The 26,378-nt window shown below is 36.6% G+C and overlaps 1 protein-coding gene across 1 annotated transcript in view; it reads left to right on the forward strand.

The window, feature by feature from the left end:
• The window catches only part of shank3a (SH3 and multiple ankyrin repeat domains 3a), a gene marked incomplete at its 5' end in the record, with an annotated part of 235,337 nt that overhangs the window by 105,921 nt on the left and 103,038 nt on the right, over nt 1–26,378 (forward strand). The window contains 5 exons of the mRNA XM_081372532.1: nt 2,663–2,771; nt 5,905–6,056; nt 8,234–8,401; nt 15,644–15,760; nt 23,340–23,417. Coding sequence (XP_081228658.1) covers nt 2,663–2,771; nt 5,905–6,056; nt 8,234–8,401; nt 15,644–15,760; nt 23,340–23,417 — 624 coding nt within the window. The remainder of the gene's footprint in view (nt 1–2,662; nt 2,772–5,904; nt 6,057–8,233; nt 8,402–15,643; nt 15,761–23,339; nt 23,418–26,378) is intronic.

Consider the following 26,378-nt stretch of genomic DNA (forward strand, 5'->3'; position numbering starts at 1 on the left):
TATTCTGGATTGTATAATAAATAATATATAAATAATAATTATTGGTATGGTTGAATTGGATCATCGAATATCAGCAGTGAGATTATAAAGAATATTTGTGTTATTTAACGTTTCTCTCAACATGGGGACAAGAGAGCTGTCAGACAACAAAGTACCTTGCGTTACTTGGAAAAAGTAACTCAGATATTTGACTAGTTACTTGAAAAAAGTAATCTGATTACTTGTAATGAGTTACCCCCAACGCTGCATATAGTGGATGCATTTTAAGATTAATCAGCAGCATTTACCACTGAAAATAATGTCGGCTCCTCTGGTAAAACCTGTGTATTATTTCAGCTATAAAGTTGTTCTGGACTATTTTATAATCATGTAGGCGTCATGTTTTCATGGCAACTTTACACAGAAAATGTTATTTTAAAGTGATTTAAAGTGTTTTTTCCCCTTCACACTAGCTGTTTGGCATGGAAGGAACCATGTACAGTTACTCCCCAAAATCCCCACCATAACCATCACATGATTATTGGGGTTTTATGTGGCATTATTGCTAGTAAAAACAAACCCATCATGCGACATTGGCAGACTTGTAATTTTCATTATCCATAATATTGCTGAACCACCGTTAAGATGTGAGCAATCCAGCTAACATAATTGAGTCAGATTTCAGTGCAAGAGAGGCAGTATTTGTACTCTAGCTGAAAGTCTGTGGAAATATTATTCAGTATGTTGGGGAAAAAAAAAAGAGAAAGACAGAGAGAAACCGAGAGCTGTAATATATTATATTATGATTTGTTCTTCTCATAGTAGAAAGGCTGTTTGGTTTTCCACTATCCAATGAGATTATCCGCATCAAATAACCACTAGAGGTTTTACGCTCGACTCACACACAAACACACAACTCTCTCTCTCTATCTCTCTCTTAGCCAAAAAATCTTTTGTATCCAATCTCCATAACAACAGCCTGAGTGTCTGAGAGCGAGAGAGGACAGAGAGAGTGAGTTTGTAATATTCACCGCATGGATAGGCGGAGCTGCGGAGAGCATGTGTGAGAGTGTGTGAGAGACGGAGATGCTCAGATGGTAGTGTGCCGGGGTGGAATCAGGGCGGTGTGATGACTTGATGCACATCAGAGTAGATGAAGACGCAGGAGATCAGCTAACGCCACACATGGTGAGAACCCACGCCTTTTACTTGCATTTGGCAGGGGACAGGTGTGAGAGAGTGTGTGTGTGTGTATGCACGTGTGAGAGTGTGTGTTTGGCCGGCCTCGATCTTCTAAGGGTTTTATGTAACAGGCTGCAAGACCAGAGATGGTAAGATACAGTAGAGCTACATACTGTCATACTGTTGCGCCCATGCTGGACTTCTGAAATTCAGGAGACGGTTTCAGTTGCATTTAATATTTACATGATTTTTTTATTAAATCAATAGCATTTTAAATAGCAAAATAAATAGCATTTTGACATCTGGAGTAGCATTTACATTACAATATGAACAAGAAACCAATACTAGAAGGTTTTGTATGTTTAAATGAACATACTGTTTATTAAAACTACATCAAAGTCTAATACATTTTATGATAGTTTTTAAACAATACATTGCTTAAATATTCTAACTGCAGTAATGTTTTTTTTTATAACTACTAATTTGACTACGTTATTTGACTTTTAGAATTAATAGGCACCTTTTAAGAGGTCAGTAAAAACTGACTAATCAGTTCAAGTTAATTTATATTCATTTGTGACCAAAGTTGTTTACTCTGTAATGAGTCTATTTCCACTAGTTTGATCCTTTCAGACCGGCTCTGTGGAACAGATGTGAACAGGTATTATTTTATTGAATAGACAGGCAAAAGTCTTAGGCAAAAGACAACAAGACTGTTTAATGGATTTAAATAACTTAACCTCTCAAATTACAAACATTTTTGTATGGACAAAAATGGATACCTCACCTAAAAATGAAAGCCTGTATGACACACGAATGTGTGCAAACAGAAAAATACAAACAAAAAGTCATGTGAGAGGAAGCAGTGCCTCCACGTCTCTGTGATTGGCTGATTACACACAATACAATAATAATACCTTTAAAAAAAAATATTTTTTAATTATTAGTTTGATTAGTTAGTAGGAAACTCGTAGCTAGAAAATCTCTCTGTTTCTTTTTAGCCAATCCCTTCCTTTAAGCATTATATACACAATATTTACACTCATGTTGTTTTCATTCTTACATAATAATGGTTTGTGTGACAAGTCATGAAAATATACAATTAAGTTTATAGGGAGATTTTGTGGGTAAAAGAAACCAGCAATTTGATTTTGCTGGTTTCTTTTACCAGCAAAAAAATCTTTGATTTTTCTCTTTTGAAGTCTCTGTCTTGTGGAAATTATAAAGTGCATTTAGAAATTTCATATTATATGATATTAAACAATGGATTCAAAGTCAGAATGTTGCATCAACGGATTTTATAATGTATTTATTAAGACTTTTGTCTGTATGTCTCCAAAAAGCTAAAATTAAGTATTTTCTGTAGAGGACTGTGGAGCTTTATTCCATCTCTGTTTCTTCCGCATGGGGAAACTCGCCTGTTTTTGCTTTTATCCTTCTTTTGCATTATTCAACTTGCCTCACATATCTCTCTCTCTCTCTTTTTCTCTCATTCCCTCAGGCTAACTTGAAGAAGTTTATGGAATATGTTCAGCAAAGGAACGTTGAGAAGGTGTCAAAGTTTCTGGAGAAAGGGCTTGACCCAAACTTCCACGACCCAGAGACCGGAGGTAAGTGACACACCTTTGACTCAAAAGTCCAGTTTTATTAACATCATCCAATTACCCAGTTGTGTGTATGTGTGTGGTTTATGAGGACACAAATGTATGACAGGGGTATTATAACATACAACACTTCCTGTGTCCTCTTAAACCAAATGGCTTAAAAAACATACAAAACCGTGTGTTGTTTTTTTAAAGGTGAAAATACCAAAAGTTTTCTATGATGGGTAGGTTTAGGGGTAGGGTTGGTGTCTGTGGAGAGTCTCAGTAAACCGTGTGTGTGTGTGTGTGTGTGTCTGAGCGTGCATGTTGACTTTGCTCAGTACTGTTAAATTGGTGCCATGACCCGATCCCTTAGTGTTTATCTCTTGGCTCTGGGGTCAGCCAACAGCTGAATTTAAACTGGATAGTGGATATCCATTTCAACTGTATTTCAGTAATTCTTCAGTTAGATGATCTTTTTTGGTCCCCTTGAAAGTTACTAGTAATACTCTTAAAAAATGTGAAACATTTTGTTTCAATTAATTTAATATTTATGTGTACATTTTAGATTTTTTAAATTACTGTCCCCAATATGGCTTTCAGTACTTTCATGGCAGACATAAAAACACTTAGTTCTTGGTTTTCATTAATATAAGAAGTAACAGGAAATAGTAATAAGAAATTGATTAATTATTGTTGTTTTGCGTTTTGCTCAAATTTAATTAATTTTAGGTTAATTTACTGCTAGCTAACTTGTATTAACATTATTAAAACTACTCAAAAAAAAAGTCATTGGCATCACACATCATATGAAAAATGCCATCCATTTTGCAAAATCTACTTGAAGGTTGATCAAGACCAAGATCAGATCTTATTCCAGACATGTGATAACATGTTTTAACATAAATAAAACTTTGAAGATTCATTGTTCAAGTGGTTAGAAGTGCCCCTAATTGAATAATTACTGTACATGTAGTCAGAAATAATTTTCAGTCAATAATTTTGGCAGATTTTTATGGAGCTTAAAATATGACAATTTGAATTGTGTAAATTTGAATTATTTACAAGTGTAATCTAACAAAATTGAATTTTATGTGGTATTTTAAATAGTTCTGAATTTGATTTCTTTAAACGAACAATTGAAATTTAACGAATTGAAATGTTTCCATGGCTGAATGTTTTAGACATGTATTTTCAAACAGCTATTTTTTTTTCTGAATTCTTAGACTGCAAATATTCAGTTTTAAAAAATACAGATCAAGTTTTCAAGATGAAGAAAAAATTCAGAACTAAAATTCAAACCGCGGAAAATTCAGATCTTACAGAAAGTAGGTCACAGGTCATCCACAGGGAAGAGTAAAGGATCTCAGAAAAGTCGAACAGAGCATTTTGGCTGCACTGCAGTAGTTTTCTGCCGCAAACGCGGTGGTGGTTCAAGAGAATCCATGTATATTTCGTTCAGTCGTTTTTTATTTAATATTAAGAGTAGAAAAATGAGCTTGAGTATTAGATTTCTAATATTCTAGTAATAATAGTGCTCCGCTGCTGCAGTTGCACGGAGCTTACAAAACTTAACGCGTGTATTGCAACTAAGATAGGCTACATTTCATTTTCTCATCAAACAACTAGACTAACGAATGGCTCGACACAACAGAAGAGCCTAGACAGGGCTTTCTCTCTGTGTAGACCAGCAGTTGGTCTGAATTTGCTATAACCTATATTGTAGCCTATTTTTCAGACTGTAAGTCACGTTTTATCTTGAAACACGCTGTGATTTATTCCAAAGTGACTCAGGCATATATAATGGATTTAACGTTAAATAATCTAAATGTTGACTTTCAAAAGTAGGCACGCCAAGAAGGCTATTCGCTGTATTTTGGTTAATTTTTGGTGTGCGCCAGAAAGATCTTGAAGGAGACCGAGACACGCTAAAGCAGCGCATCATGTTGCTTTATTTATTTTTCAATGGCATGATATTTTGTAGTCATTTTGAATGTACACAAATAAAAATATACATTTTACTGTTTCGAATGATGTCATATTATGAGTATTAGAGTATTAAGTTATTTCCCAGCAGTGGAACAAATCCAAGTGATGGCGCAGGCGCATCGCGCTTTCACATCGCAGACTGTCAAAAGCGCGAAATTATTTATCAAAATAAAACACAGTCAACCAAACATATAAAAAGTTATTCTGACTAATTTAATTGGTCTGTTGTACAATATAAAGGGCAAGCTGTGCCGCACAGTCCTACTTGTTATTCCAAACATTTCCCTTGCTGTGAAGACGCTGATTTAGCCAAGACCAAGATCAGATCTTATTCCAGACATGTGATAACATGTTTTAACATAAATAAAATATACTTTCAAGATTCATTGTTCTAGTGGTTAGAAGTGCCCCTAATTGAATAATTACTGTACATGTAGTCAGAAATAATTTTCAGTCAATCATTTTGGCAGATTTTAAGCATTAAATGTCAGCTGGTGATCGTCATGGTCTCGTTGAAAACCTAAACATTGAGAAGTTATATATTCTAATTTCAGTTTTCAATTAGAGTAAAGGAAATGTAAGAAAGAAAGATTGTTCTACTTGAATGACTATGGTGCAATCAAGTTTGACCTCTCCCAGTGCATGCTGGGAAGATAAGATCACCTTCTATGCAAATTCCCTCATACTTATTCAGATTTATTCATGCGTTTGTTTGGAACTGATTAGGACTGACCTCTGGCCACGTTGATGGACAGAAATAGAAGAGTTTGTGTTTGTATACACGCGTGTATTGTTACAGATAGAGCAGCCATGACCTCCAGGTTGTGCAGCATTTCAAAATCGGTGTAAAGCTGTCTGGAGACAGAAGCAGAACAATTTGACCACAGTTCATCTATCCTTGAACTTCGAAAGAAAGGAAAAGACCGGAAGAGAAAGATGGTTGGCCCAAACCTGTCATTTTCTTTTGTGAAACAAAAAAGGGCCATTAAGTACCATTTAAAAAAAATATATATATACCTTGAAAGTCAAAGAGCAGCATGAACATTCTTTGAAATGTCTCCTTTAGTATTTCATAGGATGCAAGTTACAACTAAAGCATTTTTTTTAACCACTCACTTAAAATGGAGCACACATGCACCGAAAAAGTCAACAGTTGCTTCTGTGTTGGCAGAATGTCCGTTGACGATGGCGTCGCAGCTGGAAGGCTGTGCAGAGCTTATAAAGGTTCTGAAGAATGGAGGAGCCCACCTGGATTTCAGGACCAGAGACGGCATAACTGGCCTTCACAAAGCAGTCCGCACCAAGAACCACACGGCACTTATTGTGAGTAACACACACAGACAACACTCGTCCTGCCGACAGTGGGAGGGAACATAGGGTTCTCATACATACTTGAAAGAGAGATCAGAGGTGTATGTGTCTGTCCAGACATGAGTCATAGAGTGGCACAAAGATGAAAAGCGTTCATTGACACCAGGCTGTATAAAAGCTTGCTGTGTTTTATAATGATCAGAGCAGATCTTTTGCTGGAGTACACAACTGATGTGTCATCTGAAGTTCAACTGAAAGAGCCATATCAGTGTTTTTTTTAAACGTCAATGAGATATTGATCACAACACTAAGGATAGAGAGGCAACCAGGGATAGTTGTCACAACAGGAAGTTATTGGAAGCTCAGACCTTACACAAACACAAACCTTACACAAACTGTAAGGTTTCAATCACATCAGCAGTTTTTATATTATGTTGTATTCATAAAACTAATAAATAACCCCATTTTTATTGTCACATTTTATAAATTCAGACAGTAATAATTACATAATTACAATATTTGTTGGCCTAAACAATGGTTTATTTATTTAGCTTGTTACATTCTTAATTTTTGCTGTTTCTGGAATCATTTAGTGCTTCATAATTGTTTTACAGTTCAATTTAATAAATATTATATATATTAGTTTTTGTTGTTGTTGACTTAAATGCACTTACCCTGAGATAAATTCACTGAAGTAAAACTTGTGACAACTAGCCCCATTATCACCCCCCGTTTAAATCAGATTGTCAACCATCATTCTTTTCCTCCACATTTATGTCAGACGTGTAGATGCTGTTAAGCTTTACGCTAAACCTCACCCTTTTCCACATTGTTGTTCATTCATTTTACTGTTTGAATGTAATCTTAATTCCGTTAATGAAAACTATGATGAAAAATGTTCGTTGACGACCTTTTTTTCCATTACTAAGACAAGATGATGACGGGACGACATCAACGTCATTAAACAATAACTGACTATATCAACATGCAATGTCATTGACGAAACAAGACGAGACCAATATGTACTTTAAAAAACAAAAACTTTACCAAAATCAATCTTTATTTTTGTCGAGAAAAAAAGAGGAGACAAAATATTACTAAAGACTTTTTTTTATAAGCCTCCACAAGTCTTCATGTTTATAGTCGCCAGATGTCAAAAGTTTAAATTGCCCAATCAGAGTTTCCCCGGTGTTTTACTTAATCTTCGCAATCTGGCAACCATGCGCACCCGCTTTCTCTACGCTGCGGAAAAAGTGCTGACAAACATGTAAGCTGGATTTTAACAAGCTGCATTGCGATATTCTGCTCAATTGAAAAGGCAATAGAGCCAGTCTGTGCTACTAAATCTGTGAGCGAACCTTCTGATCTAGTGAACTGTAATAAATAGAAATCCAATAAACACAATTTGGAATTACTATAGGAATTTCACTACTTTTGAGAGAGAGTGTTAATTTATATGCTAAATATAAAAAATCAGGAAACTAGATGAGGTCAAATTAACCTTGATTTGTGCTCACGTGAAAGTGCAGGAATTCTGATGAAATGTACTGTAAAAACTATTTGCATCTATTTGAATGAGTCTTGGATGACTTGTCACAGCTAATAAATGGGCTTGGCTTTAAGTCATCGGTTATGAGGGGCTGTGGTGCAGTCCTGTCTCAGCCTCAGATAGCCCGCAGTCCGTTCACTGAACGCCTAATGCATACTGCATCACAGAACTGGTTGGAGCTAGCAGTAAATCTGCAAGGATAAGCGGCAAAGTGCACCAGTCTTTGCTGATATTCGAAAGCCTTACTCGACTGGCAAGGTTATTGGTTGAAACCCGACAAGGGGGGATCCATGAACTTTTGCATTCATGCCCTTGAGCAAGGCACTTAAAGATATGCTGTATGTGAATTTTATTTATTTATTTTTTATGGAATAGAATGCAGAAAACGGCCCTAATACTTGACAGATATCACTGGAATTGCTGTAAAAAGTAAAAAAGAATTTGACTGTGGAGGGATGCTGCCAGACAGGGACAAAACTTTGAAGCAGTGTCTGTCTGTCAATTTTGTGTTATCACGTTCGCCAACATCGGGTTTGCTGACTTGTCTTTTAAGGGCAGGATTTTGGAGAAATGAGGCAGGGAAATGAATTGGCTATAGTCAGTCATAAATAAGAGAAATGAGCATAATTTGTGTGTGCAGACGCTGCTGGACTTGGGAGCCTCTCCGGATTACAAGGACAGTCGTGGCCTGACTCCTCTGTATCACAGCTCTATGGTGGGGGGCGACCCGTACTGCTGCGAGCTCCTGCTGCATGATCACGCTCAGGTGGGCTGCATGGACGAGAATGGCTGGCAGGAGATTCACCAGGTAACACACTTCTTGTACTGTTTATAATTCAAAACCCCTTTCAAAGTTAATGTCTAATCTGCAAAGATGTGTCATTCAGAAATCGTCATGGGATTGACATCACAACCACATTCACCATCCACATTTACATATACACTAGTGTTCAAATGTTTGGGGACAGTAAGATTTATTTGTTTTTTGGAAAGAAACAAGGATGCATTAAATTGATCGAAAGAGACAGTAAAGATTATTTTAATCTACTGTGACAAAATATTTCTATTTCAAATAAATGCTGCTCTTTTGAACTTTCCGTTCATCCCAAAAAAAATGTATCATGATTTACAAAAAAATATTAAGCATAAATATTAAACTGTTTTCAACTTTCTTGAGGACCAAATCGGTGTAACACTAGGGAGCTAGGAAGGCAGACTGAAAATTAGGATATTAAAATAGAAATTGTAATAATATTTCACAATATTATCCTATTTACAAAATTTTTTACTGAGCCCAAACTTTGAACGATTGTGTAAATGCCTGTTCAGTATTTAGCTGCTTGTTTGTGTTGATGAATAAGAGAGGCTACGTTCACACACTGTACATTTTTTAGACTGACAGCCACATTTTACAGGTGTGAGTCTCAAAAAGTTCTGTCCAAACAGCAACTTAGAGTAGCGCCTCGAATACTGTCTGTATGACCATGCAATGGGAGTCAAGCCCGTATTGTTTTACCATTAACCATAGTGACAGTGACAAAAGTAATATCAAAGATGGCTACGTCCTTAAAGCTAAAAAGTCCAATCCAGCCGCAAGTTCATCCGTCAAATAAATTAACCGACAACAGTGTTTATATCTGGGTCGAGAGTGGACGGTAACTGGATCTAAAACTCTCATATCTCCGTCACGGTAAGTGACCGAAACCACACATGAATGCATATGTTAGACACTCATTTGTGCAGCGCATGATGTGATGGACTGTCCATGATGGATTTCACTCCAATAAAAAAACTGTGTGTGAACGTAACTGTAAGAACTCTAATACACGACTGACAACCGTATTCTGCTGCTGTGTGAATGTGTCCAGAGTGAACTATTTATATACAGAAGTCTTAAAAACATTCTGCGTCTTCTCAGGGTCAGAGAAAAGATGGAACATGAAAAACTAAATGACGGTTGTTTTTGGTGCAAATAATGTTGACGGACATTTCAAATGGACTTCAAGAGCAAAAAATACTACAAAAAATTGAGCATACACACACAGGTCACAATTGACTTACAATCAGCTGACCCTGTGAATTACTGCAGGGTTGTACAGTAGGAGATTGTGTTCCAGAGGCTTTTTCTCAATCTCTATCCATGTTCTGGAGGCTGGCCAGGCGCACACACTCACTTCTAAACTATTTCTCTCAGTTAGCTGCCCCTGGTGCATGACATTTGCATTCTTGACATCTGACCTTTTCCGAAGCTTGAAAAGGGTGGGAGAGCGAATATCAGCGAGGGCCGTACATCCATACTTGTTTTAACCTCCACACAGGATCTAAAATTAATACTTGCCAAGTGCCAAACGTGAATAAAAATTGGCTTTGGCAAGTAAATAAGACTTGCCAAAGAATGCTCACCAGTTAGTTAGTGATTTTATTAGAGCTGTACCACTTTACTTATACTAACTTTATTACACACACACACACACACACATATATATATATATATTGTTTTTAGTGTTGTTGATAATAATAATAGTTATTATAATAGTAATATCTACAGTTGGCATGTATATTATTATTAATTATATTAGTATAAATGAAGTTATACAGCCCTAATATATAAATTAGTAGTAGTAGTAGTAGTAGTAGTAGTATTATATCAACATTAGTTGGCCCCTATTAATGAATACTGTACTAATAAATAAATATATAATAATAATTGATTATATGATTATCGTTGTTGTTATATTTAATACCAATATTTATATTCATTTTAATGAAGTTAGGAAAGAAAAGCAATACAGTCCTAATAAATTTATAATTAACTGTTATTATTATTATTATTATTATAGTTGATTAGACTTTAAAATAATCCTTAAATTAGTCAATTATCAAATAATCACTGGTTGCAGCCCTGTTTGACATTCAAAATTGAACTGCCAGTTCAATGAGTGCCCGCTTTCTGCCTTGTCCCATGTCTTCCATTTCTCTGGCTTTTCTTTTCCTTTTCTAAACGATTTTACAACAAACATGTTGTTTTGCTGCTTTGCAAGCAATGATATTTCTTTCAGGATATGCAAATCTAAAATTTCTTTTTGCCCTGTTTAGAGAGGTGAGAGCTTGCGGTCTCTTTTCTGTTTATGAAAAACAATCATTTTGCAGCCGCAGCTTAGAGCATCATGTCTGGAAACGGATGGATGGAGGCATAGATGCCCTGAGGGTGGACAGAGCTGCTGGGTCAGATAGGAGTGAGTGTGTGTGTAGGTGTATATATATATAAATACACACGCAGCTGTACCGTTGCTGCCGCTGTGAGTTTACAGTGTTTAACCCGAGGCTCATTCCCCAAATTAGATCAGGCCTAAAAATGTGACGGACATGCTGTTAAACTATGTTAGCTACACCTCACAAACACACACTGCCCTCAGGAGACTTGCCCTAAGTGTGCAGAAAGAGAGCAATAGTTGACAGGCCTGATTTGTGGGTGTGGGGAGGTGGGCACTTTTCTTTTCGTAATATTTATTTTTCCAACACCCTCCCTTCTTTCTAATGTTCTCATCCATCTGTCTGACCTACAATTGTCATTTTCAAAGAGAACCTATGGCAACCCATGCAAATGCCAAGTGTGTGTGTCTCGATGAAGCTGCTCTTCACACACCACTATAGTTTATATTTTAGTCATCCTTGCAAATATATCAGTGTGTGTGTGTGTCTCTTTAAATGGACGTGTATTGTACATCACTGAATGAATGGCTAAATGTGAATCCAAACGCATTCATTCCTGTCTCTTTCTGTCTGCCACTGAGCGTTGTCAATTATACTGTAGCTACCGTCTATACAAACATACTGTGGAGCTAAAGCTAACATTAGCTCTGTTCAAAAACCTAGTAGGCTACACCATAGACATACAGTATAAAATACATTGAGGCCTCATTGGGCGTTTTAGACCGTTGCTGCGATATGTCAACGAGTCTGCCATATTGATCCGGGCAAGACCGCTCTATAAACAAATACAAGTAAACGGGGAGCTGCAGCTTTTCTGGACAAAAAGCACAATAATATTTACACTTCTCAGCCGATTTCAGCTGTTTATGATCTGCGATTAATCTCCAATTAATCAGAATCTTGCTAGTTAGAAAATTATTCATTGTCACAATTAATCTAACATTAATTGGTTAATTGTGGAAATGTCCCTAATGCAATATAGTTTAATGGGCATGAAATGTGCACATCGTTTTTAATTGTGGAAATGGCTTTTTCTGTCTTCATTGCTGTCATTTAGCTTTTTCTCTTGAATCACATCATAGGATATCACAGGACAATTTCAAATAAATGTGAAGATAAAACCGTATTTATCTCAAGCATTTGTCTTTACCTTTTCATTTTTATATTTTATTTCTATATGTGTTGTCTCTTAACCATATACTTGCACACAAATGTTTGTTTTATTCATACCACAACAATAAATGTCTTTTATAGAAATATTATATCTATTATATTATATCATAGTAAAAAAGTAAAAAAAAATACATAATATAAATATAATATAATATAAATATAATAATGTAATATAAAATTGTCTCTTCATTTCAGATGGACAGCATTACATCTAAAAAAGTGAAACATTTAATTATCTATAATAATTTCACAGATTTACTGTCAGTACACTATAGTTATACAAATGAACTAAATGCATTTATTTCCATTCAGATGAGTCTGGCAGGGTAAGTCGCTTGGGAGAAGAGAGTGGGCAAATTCGAGCAAAAAGGGGAAGTGCAAATTTAACTCTCAATGGCTTGAAGATGAACATCTTCAGAGAGGGTTGGCAACAACATCAATTTAGCCAAGTGCAAGTTACTCCACAATTCTCCTATTATCAATGTAAAGCCGCTTTGGAACAATCTACATTGTTAAAAGCGCTATATAAATGAAGATGACTTGACTTGACTCCAGGAATGAAAGCAAATTACGAATTATTTAGATTTTAGAATTCATTTTTAGAATACTTTTCCATCAACCCGGTTACAATTACATCACTGCACGCTTGCTACGACAAAGAGGCATAAGCACTCGGATAAAAGCAATTGCTACATGGATGAAAAGCATGGCGGAACGAGTGAAGGAGATGCGCTGAATGAAAATGCACATTCACTCTCTGATAGTAGATGGCAATTTTGGAACAGCAGAAATGCAGTTATTCCTGTAACCCCCATAAACAAAGCAGGCTGTGCTACTTTCTGTTTCTAAACAGCCAGTCAGTCATTTTACATGTCATTTGATCAGTCACATTACATCCAGTTATGTATGTTAGATTTGAACTTTTACTAAGCACTATTACATGTTACATTACACTCACCTAAAGGATTATTAGGAACACCTGTTCAATTTCTCATTAATGCAATTATCTAATCAACCAATCACATGGCAGTTGCTTCAATGCATTTAAGGGTGTGGTCCTGGTCAAGACAATCTCCTGAACTCCAAACTGAATGTCAGAATGGGAAAGAAAGGTGATTTAAGCAATTTTGAGCGTGGCATGGTTGTTGGTGCCAGACAGGCCGGTCTGAGTATTTCACAATCTGTTCAGTTACTGGGATTTTCACGCACAACCATTTCTAGGGTTTACAAAGAATGGTGTGAAAAGGGAAAAACATCCAGTATGCGGCAGTCCTGTGGGCGAAAATACCTTGTTGATGCTAGAGGTCAGAAGAGAATGGGCCGACTGATTCAAGCTGATAGAAGAGCAACTTTGACTGAAATAACCACTCGTTACAACCGAGGTATGCAGCAAAGCATTTGTGAAGCCACAACACGCACAACCTTGAGGCGGATGGGCTACAACAGCAGAAGACCCCACCGGGTACCACTCATCTCCACTACAAATAGGAAAAAGAGGCTACAATTTGCACGAGCTCACCAAAATTGGACAGTTGAAGACTGGAAAAATGTTGCCTGGTCTGATGAGTCTCGATTTCTGTTGAGACATTCAGATGGTAGAGTCAGAATTTGGCGTAAACAGAATGAGAACATGGATCCATCATGCCTTGTTACCACTGTGCAGGCTGGTGGTGGTGGTGTAATGGTGTGGGGGATGTTTTCTTGGCACACTGTAGGCCCCTTAGTGCCAATTGGGCATCGTTTAAATGCCACGGCCTACCTGAGCATTGTTTCTGACCATGTCCATCCCTTTATGACCACCATGTACCCATCCTCTGATGGCTACTTCCAGCAGGATAATGCACCATGTCACAAAGCTCGAATCATTTCAAATTGGTTTCTTGAACATGACAATGAGTTCACTGTACTAAAATGTCCCCCACAGTCACCAGATCTCAACCCAATAGAGCATCTTTGGGATGTGGTGGAACGGGAGCTTCGTGCCCTGGATGTGCATCCCACAAATCTCCATCAACTGCAAGATGCTATCCTATCAATATGGGCCAACATTTCTAAAGAATGCTTTCAGCACCTTGTTGAATCAATGCCACGTAGAATTAAGGCAGTTCTGAAGGCGAAAGGGGGTCAAACACAGTATCATTATGGTGTTCCTAATAATCCTTTAGGTGAGTGTATGTCATTATGTATATTTTTAGTATGGAGTACGATTTTAGTTGAGTACTGTTTACATATTACATATAGCCTAAATACATGATACAATGTATTTTGAGAATGGGTTTGTTCTTTATGCGAGTACGGTATTCATTTTCATTTCTTCAGGACTTAAAAATGTCTTAAAGGGGTGGTTGATTATGATTTCACTTTTCTAACTTTAGTTAGTGTGTAATGTTGCTGTTTGAGCATAAACAACATCTGCAAAGTTACAATGCTCAAAGTTCAAAGCAAAAGGAGATATTTGCTTTTGAATAAATCGCTTTTTAAGGACTACAATAAACGGCTGGTAGGGACTACACGACATTCCTCCAGGGTTAGTGACATCACCAACCCTAAAATTTACATAAACCCCGCCCTCAGGAACATCATTTATAGATGATCAAGACAGAATATGCTAATCAATGACTAGAAGATAACTACACATAAGCTGCATAAATTCATCAACTAACCATTCAGAAATGTCCTGTTGCATTCTACATGTTGTCACTTCTTCTTGAGTCTCTCCATCATTGTCTGAATCCGGTTTGAACATAAAAGGCTAAAAGTTTTTGAAATTTTCAGTGCATGTCTGTGTGAGGTAAAAGGACACAAGCTGTTGAAGCTCCGCCCTCTGTGCCGGGAGCAGCAGCTCATTTGCATTTAAAGGAACAGACACAAAACGTTGCGTTTTTGCTCACCCTCAAAAATTGATCAATTTAACATGCTATATAAAAATATCTGTGGGGTATTTTGAGTTAAAACTTCACATACACATTCTGGGGACATCAAATACTTATTTTACTTCTTGTGAAAAGGGCATTATACCACCGCTTTAAACATAAATCTAAATTTGATTTATTTTTATTTTTTTTAATTGTGCAGCAACCTTGATTTCTTGGTTAGCAGCGATGGATAAGCCATATGGGCATCTGGACACCACGTCCAGAAGGTCACCATACAGTGCCGTATAAATGTTTTCGAACCGCAGGAGACGGCCAAAGACCGAGCTCCAGTTGCGTGGCCAAAGATGAGCAAACACAGCAGTGAATGTTAATTGGCCCCTGTGCTGATACTCGCTGGATCTCACAGCTGGGGGGCCCCATGGAGTCTCTTGCATGTCCAGTCACTAATCCTGCCCTGCTCTATCTCTCTTTTCCGCTCTTTCTCAGGCAGACAGCTTTTAAGCAGTTTTTCTACGTCCCACACTCCATTAGTATGCAGAGAGGACACATTTTGAATTATGGTGGAAAGAAAAGTGACATTGATAACACCAAACAATGGCAAACAGTTCTGCTCTTTTTCATTTCATAAACCGAGAACATCAGGATGTGAGAGTGTGTGTGTGCGTGAAAGAGAGAGGCAACAGCTATTTGATTACAGAACTATGATTTTAGTTCTGTGCAGGCTGCAAATTGACACAAAACGGAAACAAGGACTCAATACAAAGTTTTTTATGTGTATGTTTTGCCAGGCTTGCCGTCACGGACATGTGCAGCATCTTGAACACCTGCTGTTCTATGGAGCGGACATGAGCGCTCAGAACGCTTCTGGAAACACTGCCCTGCACGTGTGTGCTCTCTATAACCAGGTAACTCATTCAATCATACTGTGTGCATTCCCTTAGCAACTGGTCAACACACACACACACACACACACATTCTTCAGGCTCAGATTCCTGTACCAACAAGGACACACTAAATCATTCTGCCTGAAATATCTGCACCCTTTTCAACCAGGTAAAACATGAGCATGCAGACGTTTGTACGCATACATGGCTTTAGCAGTTTTTATTATGTATAATATGTTGTCAGTATCAGTTAATGAGCATAAAACAGCAAGGTCACAGATTGTTCATGCAGTCACAGAGAAATGCAAAGAGTGATCTAATCCTCAGGTGTATGCGTGTGTGTGTGTGTGTGTGTGTGTGTGTGTGTGTGTGTGTGTGTGTGTGTGTGTGTGTGTGTGTGTGTGTGTGTGTGTGTGTGTGTGTGTGTGTGTGTGTGTGTGTGTGTGTGTGGGCTCATGCATTTTAATTCAGCTCTTATTAAGTATTAATGGACGCTCCTACAACACACACACACACACACACACACACACAAACACAAAGAGAGTCCTTTAGGAATGCCTGAAAACACATGGAGTCACAGAACTCACATCTTTATCTTTCCACCTCTCTCTCTCTCTCTCTCTCTCTCTCTCTCTCTCTCTCTCTCTCTCTCTCTCTCTCTCTCTCTCTCTCTTCTCTCTCTCTCTCGCTATTGAAACTGTTATTGCTATTGAATCTCACTGTTGTGTCTGTAAATTTGGTTTACAGTACATCTCAAATGTCTGATGCTAGCAGATATATATTAGTTATACTGATAGGCTGAACTTTTGCTATTTTGAGTGGGGTTTTTTTCTCCCTAAATTGATAATATGCAATGCTATAAATATAAAACATGCTATATATACACTACTGTTCAAAAGTTTGGGGTTGGTATAATGTTTAATGTTTTTGGACATTGGTTATGCTCACCAAGGCTGCATTTATTTAATCAAAAATACAGTAAAAACAGTAATATTGTAAAATATGATTACAATTGAAAATAACAGTTTTCTATTTGAATATTTCTTAAAATGTAATTTATCCTTGTGATGGTAAAGCTGAATTTTTAGCATCATTACTCTTCACTGTCTTCGGTCTTCAGTGTCATGTGATCCTTCTGAAATCATTCTAAAATGCTGATTTGCTGCTAGTAGTTACAGTGACAAATTTGATCTAAATTATATTTTGTGTGTCTGTGCGTGTAAATGTGTGTGTGTGTGTTTCTATCCCGGTGGGGACTTCAACCTGAATTCACACAGGCTCATGGGGACTCATGCCACCGTGGGGACCTAAATTGAGGTCCTCCTGAGGAAACTTATAAATCATACAGAATGAGTTTTTTTGAAAATGTAAAAAGGTTTTCTGTGATGGGTAGGTTTAGGGTTGGGTGAGTGTAAGGGGACAGAATATACAGTTTGCACAGTATAAAAACCATTACGTCTATGGAGAGTCCCCACAAAGATAGAAAACCAGACGCGTGTTTGTGTGTGTGTGTGTGTGTGTGTGATTTACTAATTTTACAGCAGTGGTTTCTGTTTATCTTCATTCAGCTCATTATAATGAGATTAAACTACAGCTGACCTGCACTAATGTAACATCCAGTCTGGAAGAAGTCAGTTACAAACAGATCAATAACATCAAAACAACACAAACATGAAGAAAAGAGGACACCACACAATGACCTCTATACTTCTGAAACAAAAGTAGTACAGTATTATATAAAGATCATAGTTCTACTGTTGATTTCTAATGATAATGTGTAACTTTTCAGTAATCCTTTTCAGGATTGGTTCGATTTTTATCTCAAGCGTCACAAACACAAACTCACATGCACCGCACCAGGCATCTCACATCTCTCTGACAGCACAGATGTGTTAGAACCGTGTGACAGGTACACTTCAACAGAAAACAGAGCTACTGAGACAGCAAGGAAAAGTGACATGAAATAAATATAGCACTTTGGGTGGTTGTGTATGTGCCGTACTTCAAGGATTAGTTTGCTGGAAAATGTCCTCAGATGTTAGCTGTCGGTCATTGACCATGTGGGCATCTGGACAAAGTCTGCTAAAAGGTTCTTTTATAGACGTTCTCTAAAGGACAATCTCTTGATGAGATTAAACAATGCAAAATAATGTCCAAAAGTTGTATCATGTGGTCAACTAGTATTTGATAATATTTAACTATATTATATATAATTTTTTTTTCTTAGTTTTAGTCAGTTGGAAGTCTCCTTTCATATTTCTAGGCAAATGTGTGGACACATTTGCTATACAGTAAGATGTCTTTAGAAGTTATAAATGTCAAAAACTAATTTTGAGACTCATAAAGAGACTAAATAATGGCTTAAAAATCCAAAAGCTGTGTTTTATGGTCAGGGCAAGTGCTTTTAAAAAATAAATAATTTATTGTATGTTCTATAGTTATATATGGAATAAGCCTAATTTAAGAGCAAGAGAAGTCCTCAGAAGTACTCTGAAAAAAAATGATTTGATGAACTTAATCAATTTTAGTTCAACTTAATGATTTTTTTTAAATGTAGGTAAAATCAATTGATTGCAACCACTTACGATAAAAAAATTTATTAAATTCAACGAATAATTTTTTTCAGTGTAAGGCAAATCTGTCAAAAACTCCTTTTATGGATGTTCTCATAAGGAAAAATGGATCATAAAGAGACTAATTAATGCCCAAAAGTATTTTAGGGTCATGGCTAGTATATATTTATAATATAAACAGTAGAAATTAAAGTTGTATAGTTATAATTGGCTTAATTTAAGAGCCAGAGAAGTCAATTAGACATTGTCATGCAGGTAGTTTCTGAAATAGTGTGTAGTTTCGAGTGTATAAAAAAGTCATTTCAGAGACATTCTCTAATGGACAAATTACTCTTAAAGAGATTAAATAATGTCCAAAAGTTGTATTTTATGGTCATATAGTACGAGTATGTTTATATACTGTTTAATATATAGTAATATAAAGTTTGTTTTATGAACTAATTTTATTTACTGTGTATCTTATTGTAATGTACACTCTCAGAAAAAAAGGTACAAAAGCTGTCACTGGGACAGTACCCTTCAAAAGGGTTCTAATATGTACCATTTAGGTACTAATATGTACACTTTTGGTACCAATATGTACCTTTGAGGGCCTAAAATGCACTTTTTAGGTACAAAGGTGTACCTTTTGAAAAGGTAACGCCACAGCGACAGCTTTTGTACCTTTTTTTCTGAGAGTGTATAGAATTAGCCTAATTTAAGCACAAGAAGTGAGCTACTGTAAATGTCAAAAACATTCACACAAGAAAAAAAATGGCTCGTAAAGTCACTAAATAATGTCCAGATTTTTGTAATTTAGGGTTAAAGCTAGTATATAATATAAACAGTAGAACTTATAGTTGTAAAATTACAATGGAGCAAGACAAGTGCAAGTCGTTTTAAGTTTGTGTGAGTTTCTTGCCGTACTTTAAGGACAATTCTTAAAAAAATGTCCTCGGGAGTTTGCTAAATCTGTCAGATAATAGGTAGACGTATGTTTGTGCGTGTGTGGTCTGAAGGAGTGCTCAGCGGTGATCGCGAGTTTTAAGGACTCTCTGTGGATGTTTAGCTCAGGCTCAGAGGAGATGTTAAGTGGATCGATTCCCTGAAAGAGACTCTGAGAGAGGATGTATCAGCCTGAGGAGAGAGGCATTACTGGATAGATGAGGCAAAATCTACAAGGGCGATCAGAGAAGAGACTGAGAGTGTGAAATAGTGCCAAAACGATGAGGAGAGCAGGAGGAGGTGAAAGAGAAAGAGATGACCACCTGATGTGGAAAAGAAGGGTAAATTCATAGCTACAGATAATAAGATGGCTGTGTGTGGGCAGTCAGGTTTTGCTCTCTTTGTGGGGACCAAATGACCAAACTTACAGAACCTGCATCATGGCTCCTCCTCATCAAAAGTGGCAGTACGGTTTATAATAGTGATTACTAAAGTATTTAGGCCTAAATTAAAAATGCATTTGTTTGAATGTCATATAAAATGTCCATCCTTTTGGATTACATGGTTTAAGCAAAATAATAAACTTAATGTGATGTCAGTCATTCATAAATGTCTAAAAAATAATAATAATCATAACATTTTATCATTAATTATTTGCATCAAATTATAAAATGTGGTCTTATTTAATTAATAATTCAAATTTATTCAGTTACAATTGTGAATATGTTTAAAATATGGCTAGCTGTGGAACAAGCAATATTCAGTTTATCATCATGCATAAATGGTATATATGATAAATATATAAACCTTGTTATTGTGCATTTAAAACGCATTCAGTTATTTAGTACTTTTACAGAAATCTTATGTTTCTTACTCATTTCATTTATGTATGACTGACAAATATGCATCACATTAAGTTTATAAGTTTTTATATGTTAAAACTGTAATTCAAAATTTTAATATTTGATCAAATACAAAATATGATGCTAAGATGTTGTGAGTGGTTGCCAAGGTGTTGCTATGTGGCTGCTAAGGAGTTCTGAGTGGTTGTTAGAATGTTATGTGATTGCTATAGTGTTCAATATTATCAGAACTGATTACATTTTGTCTGAACAGAAATTCACAAAAAATTTTTGTTTGCGCAACCATTCATTTGAATGGTTTATCATTTTAATGTACTGGTGTATTACTGTGGAAACTAATTTCAGATGTACCTGAATTTAGTCTAATAGTGATGTCCATTATAGACTCTCAGTTGTGTTCTTATGAAGTTTCACCACTAGAGGTCACATGTTGCTCTGTTGTCCAGCACACAGACATTCAGTCCGTTGGCATAAAAGGCCACATCCAGTAGAGTTCATTCATACTGCTGTTTCTCCAGACTGCTGCTGCTCTTATGGCTTTTGATTTATTTTCTTGCATTAGTGTAAATAGCGTATTATTTTTCAGTTCTGAAAGTTTGTGTCCTTTAAATGGATCAATAGTGCAGATGAGCGTATCAGAGATAGAGAGCAAAAGACAGAAAGAAAGAGGGAAAACCGTCTTTGTGATGTGGAAGCTCAATCATCGTTCTGTTCATTCACTCTGCAGTCGAAATTACATATTGATTTTTGCACAGAGCCATAGCATTAAACACATGCAGCGCTCCACTCTGTCTCCTGTGTGACAGGCTGTGTTCCAAATAGCATAATATCATACTATTCACATACTGCCATGTTTGCAGTATGTACTGTGTATAATGCATGGAACCAGATTATGTATCCCACATTGCTAAATACTTAATTTGTCCTTCCATGCAGTTTGTTTCTTCACTCATTTGATAAGACTGAAATACTGTACGTTGAGAAGACTTGATTGAATGGTTGAATTGTTGTGGTTTGCTATTGCTGTGATCTCATGACAGATTGTCCCGCCCTCATGCCAGTAAACACGTCATCAGAGAAGAGATGTTGCTGCAGTGTCTCACCCTAAATTGAGGATAAGCAATAAAACATGCTATATATACACTACTGTTCAAAAGCTTTGAGTCGGTAAGATGTTTTAATGTTTTTAAACATTGGTTATGCTCACCAAGGCTGCCTTTATTTGACCAAAAGTACAGTAAAAATGTTCTATTTAAACATGTTAAAATGTAATTTATTCCTGTGATGCAAAGCTGAATTGTCAGCATCATTACTCCAGTCTTCAGTGTCACATGATCCTTCAGAAATAATTCTAATATGCTTATGTGGGGCTCAAGAAACATTTTTTTTTTCATTATTATTATCAGTGTTGAAGACAGTTGTGCTTCTCAATAGTTTTTGGGGGAAACCATGATAAATTGTTTCATGATTCTTTTATGCATGGAAAGTTCAGCATTTCTAGAATGCACGATGAATATAATGCATCCTCACTGAATAAAAGTATAAGAAAACAAGCAAGCAAAAAAACCTACTGTCCCCAAACGTTTGAATGGTAGTGTATACAATTGTTGGTTATTTAAAGGGGGGGGGTACAATGGTGTTTCATGTATTCAGAGTTGTTTACAGTGTTAAAGAGATGGATTCTCGTGCTAAACATGGGCAACGTTTAAAAAAATATATATTTTGGACGAATAACGGAGAATTTCTGTGCCGAAAATCTTACTTCCGGGTTGGTACAAGTTTCGGCTGTTTTTTTTCGATCGTGGATCTAATGACGTAGATCAGAGTGGAACTCCTTATATGAGCATTTCTCTCGGAAAAGCTCGCCCGCGCACACGTCGACCAGAGGAGAGCGAGACCGCGCACATCAACGCTGCATAGGATTTGTTCAAGAATGTCTCCAAAAAGGTGTGTTTGTGAGGGAAAGCTTACCGTGTTCAGCTTTCCAAAGAACCCAGTGTTACAGGAACAGTGGATGCAGTTTGTTTTTCCGGGGCAGCAACGGAGTGTAGCAAGTGCGGTTGTGTGTTCTGGTCATTTCAGTGACGAATATTTTATTAACAAGGCCCAGGTCGACGCTGGATTTGCAAATCGTTTGCTATTAAAACGTGGAGCGGTCCCAGTGATAAAAGACGCCATTCATGTAAGTACAACTGGATCAGATTTCTGTCTTTTGCTGGAAATCAGCGCTACCGCTTGACTCTATAGCTCCGCCTCCAGGAGCTCGGCTTTTTCCGGAGAGAATCGGAAAGCTGTATTTTTCTCTTATAAATACAATAAAACTAAACACTTTTTGGAGATATTAAGGATGCACTACTACTCTATAGGTACTCAAGATTAACATGAGATTAGGTGAAACTGTGTATGTTATGTACCCATTAACCAATTATCTCTCTGTCTTTACCGGAAATGCTTTTAAGATGTGTGTGTTTGAGAGAGACGGACAAGAAGTGCACTACATGTGTAATTAAACGTCAGCACACAGGTTCCACTGAAGGTGTGTTAGTGGGCCAAGAGACACTAATGTTTACTCACCACTGTTAGGAAACTAGGACACTAGTCCCAGCTGAGTCATGTCTGTATGATACAGCTCCTAAATGTGTGTGTGTGTGTGGACTGTCAAAACTGTCTAGAGAGAGAGAGAGAGGGGAGGGAGAGAGAGATGATAGCCAGATGCTATGCTGACCTTCTAAACACTCTGTCTCAGATGCCCATTGAGAAACACTGCCATTAGAGCAGCTCTGTGCTCGTCTCTCTCTCTCTCTCTCTCTCTCTCTCTCTCTCTCTCTCTCTCTCTCTCTCTCTCTCTCTCTCTCTCTCTCTCTCTCTCTCTCTCTCTCTCTCTCTCTCTCTCTCTCTCTCTCTCTCTCTCTCTCTCTCTCTCTCTCTCTCTCTCTCTCTCTCTCTCTCTCTCTCTCTCTCTCTGTGTTTTTCACTCTGATACATATGAGCTGGTGAGCTAATTGGTCCCAGTGGAACATCAGTTTTGTCATTTCTGTTGCACGCGCACACAAACACACTCATTCCATTCCAAAACTTTTTAGGGCAAATTTTCATGGACACGCCATGTACGCATTTTACTATCGACAAATTATCATGTGATCTCTCTGTATCATGATTTTTATTTCATATTTGCATTACACAATCCATAACTCTCTGATCTCTCTGTATCATGTGATCTCTTTGTTTGTCTCTCTCCAGGATAGCTGCACAAGAGTGCTGCTGTTCAGAGGGGTGAATAAGGAGATTAAGAACTACAACAGCCAAACTGCCTTCCAGGTGAGAGCGCAAAACCCCTGGGTTCCTGGAGGTCAAACACCGTGGAAGAGTCAATGGAGCTGGATCTTATTTAAACTGATGCTGTTGTTCACAGCCCACAGAGCCAAACTATATTTAACTTACGGCCAAGAGCAGTTCACACTGGGCTTCTGATGCCGTGAAGACATTAGCTATCTACCTAGACAACATTTGTGGGCATCTGATGTCAAAGATATTAACAGGCATCCAAATGATACAGTACCTTGAGTATAAGTTTGCACTGAATGCTTTGCAACTACCTCAGGGAACATTTTGATTTAAGGTAGTGAACAGAGTCGAGAGAAATGTTGATTATAAATATAAACATATTTTAACCAATAGTTAATTGATGGTGCATGAAAATATAAATTTGATATATACAGTGGTAGTACGGTTTATTATGCATTTGTTTTTTTCAATGATGGTTTGGCTGTCAAAAAATCTATGGAATCAAAGAATTTATAAGAAACCATAGGACTTTTTTGTTGTTTTACCATGGTATTACCATCATGCTAGTTTCCAATATCTATATATAGACTGCTGGTCAAAAGTTTGGGATTGGTAAAATCTTGAAATGATTTTGAAAGAAAATATGGTACAGCTGGACTAAAGGCGCACCGGGGTGAAAGGCGCCTTTAATTTTATTTTCCTCTAAACCACTAGATGGCACAAAAACTTGCCGCAGCACTTTCCAAAACATCCGTTTTTCAAGATGCACGTGGAAATTTGGCTGATCCTTGGCGCAATCACGGGCAGCAGCACAAAGTTGATTCTGCGCTAATGTGATTTTGTAGATTTAAGTAGCAAATGAAAAATGCTAAAATTATTTATTATATTTTGAGACAAAGGTCTTAATGATTTTCAGTTTTGTTCAAGGTTATTAACAGTTTTTCAATTACAGAAGAATATGTAAAAGTATGGTATTTGGGGTAAAAGGCACAATAATTAACATGATAATAAATAGCTGGCTGACTTTTCCATTTACTGACATGACATGGTTAGATTCAGATGGTAAATATCATATATTAAGTTGAGTGTCCACATTAGAGATAATCACCATATTTATAATGAAACCATCATACTTAAATAAAAAAAAAAAAAAAAATATATATATATATATATATATATATATATATATATATATATATATATATATATATATATATATATATATATTTATTGAACAAAAATTAATTATTTATAGGATTTTTAAACAAAATTTTAACTTTTAGGGCCTTTAGTCCTGTTGTACCCTATATATGATTTGCTGGAATAGTGTATTAACCCTTTTTGGCATTTGTTGGGTCAGTCTGAAGCAGCATGTTAACATCACACATAAAACGCTTCACGTGTGCCATTTTGAGCCAAGTACAATAATTTCCTCATTTGAACAACATTCTATTAGTGTTTGTCTCGCATCTTCCATGATGCTCGCTGCTTGAACTCTCAGTACAATTGATGTTGACACAGATTTTCTGCTCAGATCAAAGTTAATTTGTTAGTAAATGGGGAGGGGGAACCCGACTTGGTGCGGCTGCATAAACCAACACGGAAACCATTAGACAGCTGCTTTGATTCAGCTTTTAGTGAGGAAAAGTTAATTAGCCCTCATATTTATAAACGAGAGAGAGAGAGAGAGAGAGAGAGAGAGAGAGAGAGAGAGAGAGAGAGAGACTTGTAGACCATTCATGTCTCATATTAGATAGAATCAGTTTTTGATCTGTTTCTACACTACAAAAAATGCTTTCATACTCAGTATTTTTGTCTTGTTTCCAGTCCAAATAACTAAAAATTCTTAAATCAAGATGGATTTACTATTTACTTATGTCAAAATTGTGAGTTTTTTCTTAAAACAAGCTACATTTTCTGCCAGTAGGGTAAGACAAATAATCTTAATTCAAATGGAAAACACGATTATTATTATTACCCTATTGGCAGATCATTTTGCTTGGTTTAAGCAAAAACTAATTTCATTCTGATTCATTCTGAAACTGTGGCAGTGATAAAAAAACAAACTTGATTTCACAGCAGATTCAAACATACAATAAATGTGATAGCCTATCTAACAGGTTAAATTAGAATAATATAACGAATATAACAACTCAAACAAGAAGTTGTTGTTTTTTTATAGCTGACTAATGAGCAGTTTGAGGACTAATGAGGACTTTAATGGGCTTTCCTGAGGTAAATTCAACATTAGGTGACATTGTTTACAAGCTGCTTTAATGACATCTTTCTGTGGTTGAAACACGGTTGATTTAAGCGATTACATGGAACAATGTACATTTTGGTATTTTACAACACAGGCTAATGTTCTTTAATGTTTATTTAGTGCTATAACTAGCAGTACCGAGGAATAGATGATCAGTTCATGTGCGCTTCGCACTGACGCTTGAACTGAGGTGGTTACAGTGATCTGTCATGCCACATTAAAGAGCTTCAAATTTGTATTTATTGTTTGAATTTCGTGATAAAACCGACATAATTTGAAAACTGAGACTGTTTCACATCAAACGTAACAAAGCACAAAGCCAGCGATTGTTAGACGGGAGGCGTGCTATAAATTATGTTTAGCACAGAAAAAGCATAGATTAAAAAATCATTATATGAGGATTTAAGATTTGATGTTGGTTTATCAAAATTAAGATAGATCGATTTATATTAATTGATATTGTCAGCCCAACCCGTACATTTTTGCATAGCTTTTATCTCTTCACATTACAAATCATTGCAGCTTTATAATCAATATTTTAAGTTCATTTTTTATTTATTTTGGTATGTAGACAGGATAATATACAGCTTATAAGAATTATTTTGTGATCCTGGAAACTGGCTGTACTTTCACTTATGAATTGTTGGCTTAGATTTTTGGGTAACATAATACCCTGTTATGAATTGCAGTCAGTGTTGTAAAACAGTAACTGTGGCTTTTTGTTTGCCCTG

The sequence above is a fragment of the Scardinius erythrophthalmus genome, assembly GCF_964197995.2.
Source record: "Scardinius erythrophthalmus genome assembly, chromosome: 8".
NCBI lineage: Eukaryota > Metazoa > Chordata > Actinopteri > Cypriniformes > Leuciscidae > Scardinius > Scardinius erythrophthalmus.